The sequence below is a fragment of the Channa argus genome, chromosome 10 (genome assembly GCF_033026475.1).
Source record: "Channa argus isolate prfri chromosome 10, Channa argus male v1.0, whole genome shotgun sequence".
Classification (NCBI taxonomy): Eukaryota; Metazoa; Chordata; class Actinopteri; order Anabantiformes; family Channidae; genus Channa; species Channa argus.
This window is the reverse complement of record NC_090206.1, coordinates 2,213,663-2,227,419: the sequence shown is the minus strand read 5'-3', so window position 1 is coordinate 2,227,419 and position 13,757 is coordinate 2,213,663. Positions and strand designations below refer to the sequence as shown.

The following is a 13,757-nucleotide window of genomic DNA, read 5'->3' as shown; positions in this document are numbered from 1 at the left end:
CCCTTAATGCACAGAGATAAAGTACATTGAATCACAGATGCCACTGGGTTTGTTTTCATTCGTTCATTTTACAGCCATACCTTTCTGCAAAAGCATCAGTACAAACAAACAAGTGCAAAGGAACTTTCTTTTGTCTGGATTTTTTTACACACACAGTGGCGTCCTTTCTGTTAAGTATCTGTCACTGGAAAGATGCTACTACAAATCTTTAAGGCTAAGGTTTTGTAAAGAAATTCAGAATGTGTGTATATACTGTCTTTTTCTAAAAAGCTGTATATGGTAACTGGTCTGAAGATTTCTAATTAAGTAAAATGGTAAAATGTGCAGTGGTTAGCGCTGCCACATCACAGCTAGAAAGCTAATCAGTACTGATATGTATATTTAACAATAATCACTTTCATTTTGTGATTTCTACACATAACAACAAACAGAATGAAAGTCACCTGCCCTAATTTTTGTTTCATTGGATGTGAATTATTGTTCTGTAAGTGACCACCTTGATAGCCCATGTAAAAATAGCCTCATATAGTGTCATTAAGATGAAGCATACATGAATCTCTGAATGACTACCAACTTCCCTATAGTCCAGATAACATGTCCTACTGTTTGTCCTTCTGACAGCGAGTGAAGACAGTGAAAATGACCATATAAATAGGGGTAATAAGGTCATTCAATTCTTGAATTTGTCTATACAAATGTAAAGTTTGGTTAGTTAAAATGCATTTAAAAAGACCTATGAGTGAATTATTTCTGCTTCATCGTGCAGGTTATACAACTTAGACTTTATTAGGGACTGTAGGGATTTTTGTTGTCCTTTAGGCTTATCCTGTGAGTTCAGGGTCTCCACAGCAGATGAATTTGTCCGAATGTTGATTTGGCCCAGTTTTTATGCCAGACTGAAACTGCATAGTCAAGACATATTAAGCCATTTCACACAACTTTAGTTCAAACTTTAGAATTTTTCACTTGCTTAAATTGACTGTGGCCTTCAAGTTTAAATCAGTAAGATTGAAACAAATTAACAAATTTATACATGATTGCCACTCTTTTCGTTATAAAAGCATCGTATGGAGCAGACCAGGACCCTGCAGATGCTGTCTGTGTTGGAAACTTGTGTCTTGGTCAGTATCAATGAGTATAGTTTAAGATATGTTTCTATCTGCAAAAAACCTCCAAACAGACAGAGACAGGCTCAAGACAAATGGTCATCTACTTGCAATGGCTGGGTGGAGACTGGTTAAAAAAAAAAAAACAACAAGCGTAGATGGAGGTTTGGGCAACAACAAGTATGTGTTAGGATCTGAAACTGTTGGCAAATTGTTGCTTTTTTTCATACAGTAGATTTATTAGGACTTCTAAACTGTTTTCTGTTGATGGTTCATGTCAGAGCTTGTTGTCAGTGCCTGAGTGAACACTGACACGTGTAATATGTGCAAACAACACATTTTCCATGACTGGAGTTGGTTGTTAGTCTCAATGAGTCTCTGCAGACCACTGGGTTCCTGTTCATCTTCATGATTAAGGTCCTTCTTGTCTGGTTAGTTTGACTGAATAGGCAACTCTAAGAGCAGCCTTCGCGGATCCAGAATTCTTAAATTTCCCAATTATTGAAGCCACTTTGCTGCTGAGGTCGTTCAAAGCTTTAGAAATGGTTTTGTCACATGTCTCACCACAGTGCTATTGTGGACATGTACAGAGACTTTAATATACTTTATTTATCAGGCAGTTGTGGTTCAGATGTTCTGGGTTGGTGGTTTGATGCTTGCTCCCCTGTAGCCACATGTCAAAGTGTTCTTGGACAAGACACCAATAATGTAGTAGCAACATCATCAATATGGAGCTGTCCAACAACAATTTCCCTTTGGGAACAATTAAAAGCATAAATCATTTCTTAGTTTTTATTATGACATGTAGTGTGAGTTATGAGAAGTTACATGAACCAATGTGAATGTGTACCTTAATTTTGCCACGTTGACTCAAGTCATGTTCTAGAGGAAAATGGAGTGAAGAAGGATCCAATAACTACATCAAAACTTTGTTTATTATTACATTAATTTGAATAATGGTGATCATTTATTTATCATTCTTTATTATTATTTATTTATTATTCGGCTACATTAATTTGAATAATGGTGATCATTTGTTTAATTAGTTAATATAGTTTTATCTTTATTTATTATATAAACTTTTAGTGTTAAGTTATAACAAAATATCTTCTTTTAGTTTTCACGAGGTTACGTTGGCGCTTGTTGTTGATAGGGGTGGCCCACGTGACGTCACGGCGGGCTGTGCTTTGCTAGATCGGCTGTGTCTAAGAGGCGGCGCGCCGGAAGGCTACAGTATAGCAGCAATCAAAACACAACTTCGGGGCCTGTGTGCGCTTTCTTTTGGTGTTCTTCAACACAGGAAGTGTCTAAGTGTTTGCAAAGTGATTTTTAAGGGACCCGGGACTTGCAAACTTCTGTTTATGCGAGCGAACTAAGCGTTTTGTCCTTGTCAACTTGGCTAACGTTAGCTAACAAACAGGCCCAGCTAGCGCGAGCCGTGGGGCTTTACTTTTCGCTAGCAAAAGCAAAACAAGGTAAGGAAAGCAAACTCGTTGCATTAATGTAGCAGCACGGTTCAAAAGACAGCAATTCCTCGTACATGTATCAGCATTTTCTCTCTTGGATAGTCGGTGGTAGTTTACTCTTTCAACAAATACGATGTACATATTCGCTGGCGCTCTGCTAAGTGTTTCGAGCTCCGTAAATACTCTTTAAGGGGAGGCTTTGCTCACGTTAACTTATTGGGTTGGAAAAGCTCTTTTATTATAAAGAAGAATGCAATGTTAATTTACACCCATGCTGTTGAACATCGCATTTACCTAAAGTTAATTGTGTGTGTAGTTAAGTTAAATAAGTATTGTCAACTAAGTAAATTAGCAGAAGCATTTGCTGCTAGCTAACTAAGCTAGTTAGCTGGAGAGTTTGGAGCTTCAGCTACAGAGTCAGTGGGCACAGACGTGACATCCCGCTGAAAGTAAACATTAGCCCTCTGTGCTGCGAATGGTCCGTGTCTGGCGTCCGCTCACACAACCCAGTGTCCACTGACTTGGACACCACCAGTATTTTAAGTCCTTCTTCCTGTTTTTAAGTTGGTCGTACTGGCATTTTGCCAAAAGAACGGTTTCCTTCGCCGCATCCCCTAAGCTTTATGTTTTCAGGGTAGTTGTCCTGTTTCTGCTGTAAGGCGAACTGTCAGAAAATCCCCCCAAATATCTGTGTCCTTTTCTTTTTTTTTTAGTCCAACACAGAATACAAAGGTCCTGAGCCGCTGCTCAACTTTACATGCATACTTTGAGCTTGCTGTATGTCATACTTTGTATTCCTTGGAATAACAGTATATGCTATAAACACTCATTGGGTATCACATGTAGATTATGAAACGGCAAATTATTTTTGGTGGTCTCATTGTCTGAGGTATTTGTGTGCCTTCCGTTGCAGCCTGAGGCTTTTATATAAATATGTTTCTTAATGTGAGCTGAGATACTTGGGAAAGGCCAACAAGAAAATTAAGACTAAAAAGCATCTCTTGAGCTGTATGTTTTCAGATTGTTTTAAGTTAACATAAGACTGAAGTTACATGAAGATTCCTTTCATTGGAGTGTGTTTTTTTCTCAGACTGAACACAACAACATAACCCCAGCTCCTGTACACATAGAAACACAAACCTGTATACCTAATATTACAAAAAGAAATGTGTCCTCCTTCAGCATTGGTATATTAGTGCTTGCTCCTGTATCTTGACCTCCTGTGCTCTCAATTTCTAGGAATGAGTGATGACCTCTGTGGTAGTGTCAGACAGTGGTGGGAACATAGTGGAGTATGTCACTGTGGTGGAGGAAACTCAGCAGGTAAGACTGTCTCTCTGTCCCTATAGCTGCCGTGGGCAAAGTCAGTAAAATGTTGTTGGGAAATGATTTGAAAGTTTGTCCAAACGGTTTTTAATAAAGTAATTCTTTGCGGGAAGCAAACTATAGTGGATTAAATTGTTTTTCTGTGACATACTTTTAGTTAAGTTGTTTATCGCATGCAAACACAGATTGTTTTATGACTGATCATTTCAGTGCATTTTAGATGTTTGAAGAGATTTGCATTATTATGCATGATTTCAGCGGAGCCTGGACAGTATGTCATGTAAATTTGATTAATTCAATGTTTTATTTTGGTGCAAATAAATGGCTATATCGAATTACATAAATTAGTGATTCCTCTGCTGCACCCAGTGGCTGCACCATTTGGCGTTAAGACAGCAGTGTCATCTGTCTCTGTTTCCTTGGTGACACCTGCATCTGTGTTGGCTTTGCTAGTCAACAAGCCAGAGTAATGGCTTCCGTAGCAGATAAAGGCAACAAAGTAATAGCAATGAAATCCCTTGAGATGAGACTTTTTTGTGAATTGGCACTATATAAATAAAGTTGAATTTAATTGAACGTTCCTCATGTTACTCTATGTTAGTAATATGGACAGAACATTATTAAACATTAAAATAGAGGTGGCCTAAGAGGCTAAACTGAGGATGGGGTCCACTCGCCCAGGCTGGGTGGTGAAGCCTGAAGGGGTGTTGTTTTACATTTATTTTATTATTAATTCACCTCTGTTAATTTAGTGATGTTCCGTGCTTGTAAGAAAGCTATCTTCTACATTTGTTTGGTCAGTGTGGGACAGTGTCTGAGCTGCAATGTTTAATGCAAAAGTTAATTATTTATTATCCTAAAAACTTCTTCTTATAATAGGCTTTTATGCAGTACTTTAGCTCTGTATAAAACAGTTTGTTTAATCTCCTCTATATTTAAGGCCCCCTGACCACTTGTTCAGATTATGTTGCTTGTGACAGGGCATTATGTGGCAAATGTTCAGAAATGGAATAGAAAGTAATGCAACGGGTGACAGGGGAGGAGGTAGAGTGGTCGTCCACAGTTGTTGGTTCGATCTCTGGCTTCTCCGGTCATATGTTGATGTGTCCTTGAGGAAGAAACTGACTCCAACTTAGTTGCTCCCAATGAGTGTTGGCCCCCAACACTCCCCCATCGATGTGTCTTTGTGATTGTGAGCGGAATGGGTGAATGGGAAGCAGTGAAAAGCACTTTGAGTACCAACATGTAGAAAATTGCTATAGAAGTGCAGAGCATTTACCATTTGCAAAGTGGGTGCTATAAGGAAATGCTGAAGGACCTAATGTTGTATTTGTGTGTAGGTTTCGCACAGGATTGATCCAATATTCTTACCTTTTGTGGTGTGATAGTTTTAGTTATAAAAGCTTTGTATTAACAACGAAATCATAAAAATCTTTCACTTTTTAAAAAAATATCTTTCTGGACCCTTCAGTGTGAGCAGCTTCCCACTGAGGAAGAGGAGGAGGAAGAGGTGGTCCAGCAAGAAGTCGAGGCAGTGATCATGGAAGGCGGTGAGGAGTTGGAGGAAGATGTGGCAGAGGAGGAGGGTGTGGTTCTGCAGGAGGAGGGCTGCCCAGCTGTAATCGTAGAGGAGGTCCCCAGTGCCCAGGTGGAAGAGTGCTACTCTGCCCAGGTGCTGGTCTATGACGACGAGACGTATTTAATGCAGGACGTGGCGGAGGAGCAGGAGGTGGTCACCGAAGTGGCTGAGAATGGTGAGAGCAATTTGTGGATGGATTTATGCTCAGTGCATCTTATGAAATGTAAACATTTTCCTATGCTTTAATGTCCATTGTACCTTACTTGTAAATTGCTTTGGATGAAAGTGTCTGCAATATGACTAAAAGTAAATGTGAATTTTGAGAATGTTTAGAAGGCCTCTCCTTAACATCTCCACATAAAGATAGGAGTGAAACAACAAGAAAGAATTCAAATACAGTTGCACTTGATAATCACACCGTGATTTGACATGAGCATGTGTGATGCATCAATATTATTGTTATTAATGTCAATATTATTATTGTGGTGGGATCATGAGAAGGTAAACTGATGCATCCAGAAAGTATCCCAGCGCTTAACTTTTTCTACATTGTTATGTTACAGCCTTATTCCACAAATGGATCAAATTCATTATTTTCTTCAAAATTCTACAAACACTAGGCCATAATTACAGTGTGAAAGAAGTTTGTTTGAAATCTTTGCAAATTTAATAAAACAAAAAAATACATTACATAAGTATTCATGGCGATCATCCTTGAGATGTTTCTACAACTTGATAGGAGTCCACCTGTGGGAAATTCAGTTGATTGGACATGATTTGGAAAAGCATGCACCTGTCTATACACCTGCATGTCAAAACACAAACCAAGCCATGAGACAGGATTGTATCAAGGCACAGATCTGGGGAAAGGTACAGAAAACTTTCTCTTGCATTGAAGATCCCAATGAGCACAGTGGCCTCCATCATCTGTAACTGGATAAGGTTTGGAAGCACCAGAACTCTTCCTAGAGCAGGCCGGCAAACTGAAGAGAGAAGGGCCTTAGTCAGGGAGGTGACGGAGAACCCGATGGTCACTCCGATACAGCTCCAGCATTTCTCTGTGGAGAAAAGAGAACCTTCCAGAAGAGCAACCATCTCTGCAGCACACCACCAATCAGGCCTTTATGGTAGATTGGCCACACGGAAACCACTCCTCAGTAAAAGACATGGCAGCCCACCTTAAGGGCTCTCAGACTATGAGAAACAACGATGGTTCACATTTCAACAGGACAATGACAATAAGCACACAGACAAGATAATAAAGGAGTGGCTATGGGACAACTTTGTGAATGTTCTTACGTGGCCCAGACTTGAACCCGATTGAGCATCTCTGGAGAGATCTGAAAATGGCTGTACACCAACCCGATGGAGCTTGAGAGGTACTGCAGAGAAGAATGAGAGAAACTGCCCACAAATAGCTGTGCCAAACTTGTAGCATCATACTCAAGAAGACTTGAGGCTGTAATTATTGCTAAAGGTGCTTCAACAGAGTATTAAGCAAAGGCGGTGAATACTTATGTACATTTTTCCCTTATTTCAATAAATTTGCAAAGAGTTAAAACAAACTACTTTCACGTTGTCATTATGGGGTATTTTTTTGTAGAATTCTAAGGAAAATCATGAATTGAATTCATTTAGAAATAAGGCTTTAACAGGCTTTAAGCAAAGGGAATGCTTTCTGGTTGCTCTGTATGTAGGCTTGATTTGAGACTTGACTAGAAATTAGCCCAGACTTAAAAACTGAAATAGTCAGCCTCATTTTTAGGTTTCTCTTTCTTTTTCTTTACGTTCGGGCAAATGGAACGAGGCATGCAATTACCCGATTGTGCAAGTGAAAAATAAATGTGACGGTCTGCAGTGCTTCCCCAACTAAGGTTGCAGATTTTATATTAGATGTTGATTAAATGTGTATCTGATGTTATTTTTTTCTGCTAATCATATTCTCTAGTTTTATGATGATCTGCGATCAGTATTTATACTTCAATATAACATTGTAGTATTTGTGATTTCTCAATCAACAAACAATACAGATAAAACATTGAATCCTTCTGTTATTGTTAGCTTTTAATAAAAAATATCACATCTGAAGACAAATTCACTAGTTATTTCAAAAGTCTAAAAAGCTTAAGGTCAAGCCCTGCGCAGAGGTGTTAGTTGAGATACAAATCTTGGCAATACACACTGATTTGCTGAGCAACACCTGCCAGCACCAACACAGCCATCACCCTTTCTCTCTTTCAAATTGGCAAAGAAAAGTGGAAAAACATTCAGCTTGCAGCTTGTAATTGACTTATTGACGTGATGTGATTGAACTTTTAATTTTTTCTAATCTAGGGATGTATTGGCTGCTACTGTTGTATAAAAGCACTAAACTGCCCTCTGCTGGCAGGAAATGTGTCTAGACCCAATTACAGGAAGCAGGAAGGGAGTACCAGACAAAGCTAAAACAAGGAAGTCAGCATTTCAAAATAGTTGAAGTTGCATTTCTGTGTGGCTGTGGATGTAGATGTTTCTCACTAGAATCGGGATTTTTGTTTTGATATTTAACGGCTCTCATTAATGAGCATATATTGGTTGCAAAGGTTTGGGTGCTGACTTTGAGTTTTTTCTGCTCCTGTTCTCAGTGGAGATGTCGGGTCACAACATGGTGTGTTTTGACAAAACATTTGAAGCAGCTGAAGCTCTTCTCCACATGGAATCTCCTGGAGGACTGCACAGTGACCGCAACACAGGTAAGCAAAGTGCCAGTGCGTCCTTGCCTATTGATTATAGGGACAGAGATGTCTAGGTCAATCTGATCATTACTGACTGGATCTTAGATGGTGGTTACACTATCTCCCAATGCATTATTTCGGCTGAAAGCTTTTATTATGGTTGTAATATGTTAAGAATACTAAGAGAGTAAGGACTGGATGGGTGCATAATATAGTGTAGTGTTTAATATGTTTAACAAAATGTAAAGATAGTTTAGTTTCAAATTTAAATATACACGTATAATTTGTGTGTATGTGTTGCTCTGAATTGGTGCTATATTAACACATTTTGATTGAATGGTGTGAATATTGTGTTTTGTTTGTCCCCAGCAGACGATGTGATGATGGAGACAGTGGTGGAGGTGTCTACAGAGTGTGGACCCATAGAGGAGGAGTCATTCCCTATCCCTCCTGATTGTGAGCCTGCTGTCAAGAAGAAGAGGGGAGGTCAGTAACACTACAACACTGATGCTATGGACTGCACTTAGAAACATGTTTATTAAACAAATTTATTAAAAAATTATTTTAAAATTGTGGTTTTAGACTTTTTGACACTGTGCTCCTGGGAATGTTTAAGGAATGGTTTTATACACTTTTCTTTTACATCTTTTTAAAATATTTGACTATGTTTTACAATTCTAAACATGTACAACTAATTCCTCTCCAAAAAAGAATTTAAATGCATTTGGACTATTAATCATGGTAAATCATGTGATGGTTCATAGGTATTTGCAACTTAATCATGCAAGTTCTATTCAGAATGTCCCCTCACATGTTAGTGTTACAGTGTTCCACTGTCTTCCTACCTACCTGAAGTGCTCAGCAAACCAAAAAAAAAAGGAAAATGCCCCCCCTCTGTCTTCCCACCAGTTAATGGATGGACAGAAGTTCCCTCTGCTAGTTAAATGTTGTGTATTTACTTGTAAAGGTGGTCACTCATTTAAGTCCAAGAGTCTCCAGTAAGTGTAACCAACCATGCTAGTCTGTCCTATGTGCTCTCTGCTCATCATGTATGTTGTATATTTTCAATATGACGATAGGACGGGTTGGCAATTCATAAAAGCCCACCGTTTCCCCACAAACAGTATGCTGGGGCAGGCTGCTTGAGTGTACTTGGCCACTTGTTGTTTTTAATCCTTACACGAGAACAACAACATCTGCGATCAGTTAACTAGAGAATTATTTCCCCCTGCTCTACTGCACCTGTAGATTACTTATATGCAGCTTAAAATGTCTAACAGCAGCTTGGATCTTTGGTAAGGACATATAAAACAAATTGTCCCGTGTTTGTGGTCAGCACGTTGGTGAGAAACTGGCTTCAACACAGCTCTGCTGCCTCTGTCAAAGATTGTCTATTTGTCTAACTGAAAATTAGAACATGTTTATATAAAAATTTTTTGGTAGCATCACCCCCAGTAACGTAACCAGATGCATTTCCATGGCAGTTAAATAGTAGGTGACATTAACAGACTTAAAATTATAGTTGATGTTTATACTATAGTCTCTCCTCTCTCTCCGTTATTATATGAGCATCATCCCAAATGCAAATATAAATAAATGTTCAGCACACATGATGAACAAGTACTACGCAAATAGTCCCCAGCTTGCGATTTCTAAACCGCAGCATTACTCACAGCAAGCTTGTTTTATTTTTTAAAGTTTACCCAAGGAATAAAGGCAGAGCTGTTATTTTATGTAGAGGATATTTCATTTAAGTCAGCTATTAAGTCTTTTGTTCTATGTACTCAGAAAATAATTAAATTCCACTCAGTTGAAAGTTTCTTATGGACACCTACAGTTAAAAGGAAGTCACTTTAAGCAGCAGTCATAATACTTGAATGTGATGTGAAAATTGTTGATTCAACTGCTGTATGATGAATGTGGAAGATGCTGCTGATTAACTGTTATACAAAGATGTGTTTCTTTACTTAGTATATAGCTTCACTGATGCAGAAACTCAACAGCTTCAAAGAGTATCAGTAATCAGCACATATGAAACAGGAAAAATTAATATTATATAAATCCTCACTTCATGGTAATTAGAGTGGATGGGTTTCAGCTATGTATATATGTAGGGAGCAAGTGATGGAAATAAAGTCTATAAATTATTACACATGCTCTCTCCTCATTCAATCCTAAAGGTCATTTATGTTTTATCTGCCTTTCTAAATAATAAATAACCTGTTACGGGGGTTTTTTATGTTGGGCACAGGTGGACGCAAGCCCAAGACACACCAGCCTGCTTCCAATGGTTCCTTTGACCTGGGGATCAAGAAGAGACCGAGGGAGGGCAAAGGTTTGTAGTCCACCCCCCTCCCCTCCTCTCTCTCACCCATTTTTTAAATGTCAACTCAATAATGTTTTGCTCTGTACTAGTAAAGAGAACTCAGTAGTTTTGAGACATCAAGCTGTTGTGTTGTGGGTCCTGTAGGCAACACTACCTATCTGTGGGAGTTCCTGCTAGAGCTGCTACAAGATAAGAACACCTGTCCCCGGTACATCAAGTGGATGCAGAGAGAGAAGGGCATTTTCAAACTGGTCGATTCCAAGGCAGTGTCCAAACTGTGGGGGAAACACAAGAACAAGCCTGACATGAACTACGAGACCATGGGCCGAGCCCTAAGGTCAGCTTCTCAGCTCCCCAAACACCTGACTATCCTGAACAAAGCCTGGCTACAAAATACACAATGTGTGTGTGTGTGTGTCTGTGTGTTTTGTAGGTATTACTACCAACGTGGAATCCTTGCGAAGGTGGAGGGTCAGCGTCTGGCCTACCAGTTCAAAGACATGCCCAAGAACATCCGGGTGATCGACGATGATGAGGGTGAGGAGATGGAGAACAGTGATGTGGTGTCAGGCCAGCATCCGGCTCACCAACAGGGCCCTGTGAGCCTGGGCACCAACTCCCCTGCTGCCACTCAGCCACAGCAGACTTACGTCACTGTTATCCCCAGCAATGCTGCAAACAGGTCTGAGACGTTTATTCTAATGTGCTTGTAATGTGGGACAACTTATTTGAGATTACAGACTGAGCTTACACATTTGTATATCTTCCCTGTGTTGTTCTTTCTTCTGCAGGCCCATTCGAGCCATGCCAGTGGTCATGACCAACTCACTAGGTCAGGTGACGTTAAACTCATCCCCCATCCTCACCACTACTACAGGAGTCCCAGTGACGGTAGCTAATGCCACTGCCAGCGCTCCCCCCAAACTTGTGATCCAGGCTCTGCCCACCATGCTGCCTGCTGGATCCAAAGGAGGAGAGAAGATCACCATCATCACCATCCCAGCCAACCAGCTGGCCACACTCATGCAGGCCAACACATTAGGACAGGTCACGCAGCTCTTCCAGGCCAAACCTGTGGCCACACAGCTAACGCAGGCCACCACTAAACCGGCAGCTTCCGCTGCTCCTACGGTCCAGCTAACAGCAGGGCGATCCACGCCGCAGCTCATCCTGGCCAAGCCGGCGGCAGTGGCCCAACCGCTGCCTCAGCTCTCTCTCCAGGTTAGCCAGCCTCACCCCGTCCCTCCCAAAACCCCCTCCCAAGCCCTGAAACCTTCCAGTCTGCCTGAAGAAGCGCAGTCAGAGGTAACAGCAGAGACTCTGCCCCCCTCCAGCTCGCCAGCAGCATCCGCCGAAACCCCATCATCCTGAAAGCTCTGCCCCGAGTGGAGGCCTCTAGGGGGATGGGGGGGTTCAGGAAGTGACTGTGGACACTGATGTGCAGGACACATCCTACACCTCCCTCACCCTCACAGCAGAGCCCTCTGATTGGCTCTCAGCTGTTTCTCCAGTCTCCAGACAGATTTTTGCTCTCACTGTGGAGCTGCTGAAGCCCCATAGAGGACTAAAGGGACTGTTGTACACGTACACAGATCCTGCAGAGCTCAGAAGACTTGAGCAGCCTTAGATTGTAAATGGAAAAACTTCTTTTGTAATCAAACCTAATATAAAAATCCTGATGAGACTTTGTTGTAAATGTAAAAAAATTTCTTTTGATACTCAGCGGGTATGTATCAGTTCAGATGTAGTTTGAATTTCTGTTTCCTCCTTTTACAGTCTTTAATGGTTTGCAGAGTCCTCATACTCCATAGCACTGTCCCATTCTGCCAACACTTAGCTTTTTTTTTTTTTAACTTCACAAAAAGGGAGATAAAGTTTGTCTGCAGCAAGGTAAAAGAATTAAATGGTGTTCTCCACATTTGAAGTATAATATACTATTTTTTTCTTGTATTCTGTGTATTAAGTAGATTTTACTGAAACATGTATTATAAAAAGACAGATGTGAATTAAAAGAGTCTTAACTAGTTTTTATTAAGCCATTTTTGGAAAATAAGAGAGGCTCTGTGTCGGTGCAAAGGATCAGGCCTCATAACACAAAGATAGGTGAACTCTAACGATTTATACTGCTAATTTTAAATATATTGCATCTTAAAAAGACCAAACTGTCAATTGACCGATGACTATTGAATAATAGTATATATGTTGGTAGAACCTGTAGATAAACCATGAGTCTTTGCAGCTGCATTAGAAAGTGTTAAGACCCCTACACCTTTTCACATGGGTCGTACAGTTTACTTTAGATTATCAAAGCTGCCACTTTAGATTCGTCTAGAATCAGTAAGCATCACAGTAAGTGAAAACATTTCAACCTGTGGCAAAAACTGATTGAACGTAATTTATGAAGGTGTGTGTGTGTGTGTACACAAGGTCCTGTTCACATTGCATGTCAGAACAAAAACCACAAATTTAATGAACTTTGAACTCTGTATCCATGTAGACTTCCATAATAGCATTTAATAGTAAGACTCTGATCAATACCTGTCATTTCTGGTTAATTTCTAAACTTTGGTTGTCAGGCCAAACAGAGAACCCACAAAAAAAGGACCTTGGTCAGGAAGTGACCGGGAACCCGACAGTCACTATAACATAACTTCAGAAGTTTGCTGCAGATGGGGAAGGAACTCGCTGGAAAGAAGCTCTTAGTAAAACTCCATAATTCAGAAGCCAAGGCTCATCAGGACTGAGCATGTGTGCAATAATTCAGTGGTCTAATGAGAAAATTTTTTTTTAACTTTAGGCAAAATCCCAAGCACAATTTCTGAAAACCAGGCACCACTTGTTTTTTGCCAATTACGTCGTTTAATTAAGGGTTAAACGTAATATACAAAGTAGACTACTTAACACTTGAGGATACAATTTACTAATAGGGGGATGATGATGCAAATTTAATTCAAAGAAACGATCAAGTTCATTTTTATAAAATTAAGCATATAAATTTACCCTTTGACCAATGCTATATAAATTTAAAAAAATAACACTAAAAGTTCCATCTCATCATTTCACCCACAGCTGCCCCCAGAAAACATTCAGAATCAGTGTGGAAATAATTTGTAGATTAGCTGCATTTTCTGACATTCAAATTTAACACTAATGTGGTAATATCTGGGTTATGTCAGAGGTCCAATTCATCCTGATGGGCTGAAGCTATGATTCTGTACAAGCCAGTAAGGCTTTTACTTT

At 40.0% G+C, this 13,757-nt stretch overlaps 1 protein-coding gene across 2 annotated transcripts; it reads left to right on the top strand.

Annotated features, from left to right (window-relative positions):
- The first annotated feature begins 2,281 nt into the window (after positions 1–2,281).
- Positions 2,282–12,529, top strand: elf2a (E74-like factor 2a (ets domain transcription factor)). 2 transcript variants are annotated; one of them, XM_067518335.1, is made up of 9 exons: positions 2,282–2,581; positions 3,812–3,895; positions 5,370–5,652; positions 8,102–8,209; positions 8,564–8,677; positions 10,443–10,526; positions 10,662–10,854; positions 10,951–11,199; positions 11,309–12,529. In XM_067518335.1, the coding sequence occupies exons 2-9, from the start codon at positions 3,821–3,823 to the stop codon at positions 11,886–11,888; spliced, it is 1,686 nt and encodes a 561-aa protein (XP_067374436.1). In that variant the 5' UTR covers positions 2,282–2,581; positions 3,812–3,820; the 3' UTR covers positions 11,889–12,529. The 2 variants fall into 2 exon arrangements, with proteins under 2 accessions (XP_067374436.1, XP_067374435.1); XM_067518334.1 differs by having other exon boundaries at positions 8,561–8,677.
- The last annotated feature ends 1,228 nt before the right edge of the window (positions 12,530–13,757 follow it).

What these genes read in the sequence shown, in the direction of transcription:
- elf2a (XM_067518334.1), top strand. Translation starts at nt 3,821, where the DNA reads ATGACCTCTGTGGTAGTGTCAGACAGTGGTGGGAACATAGTGGAGTAT. An exon ending in GCACAGTGACCGCAACACAG is followed by an intron (nt 8,210 to 8,560) that starts GTAAGCAAAGTG and finishes GTTTGTCCCCAG; the next exon opens with CAGACGATGTGATGATGGAG. An exon ending in GAGACCGAGGGAGGGCAAAG is followed by an intron (nt 10,527 to 10,661) that starts GTTTGTAGTCCA and finishes TGGGTCCTGTAG; the next exon opens with GCAACACTACCTATCTGTGG.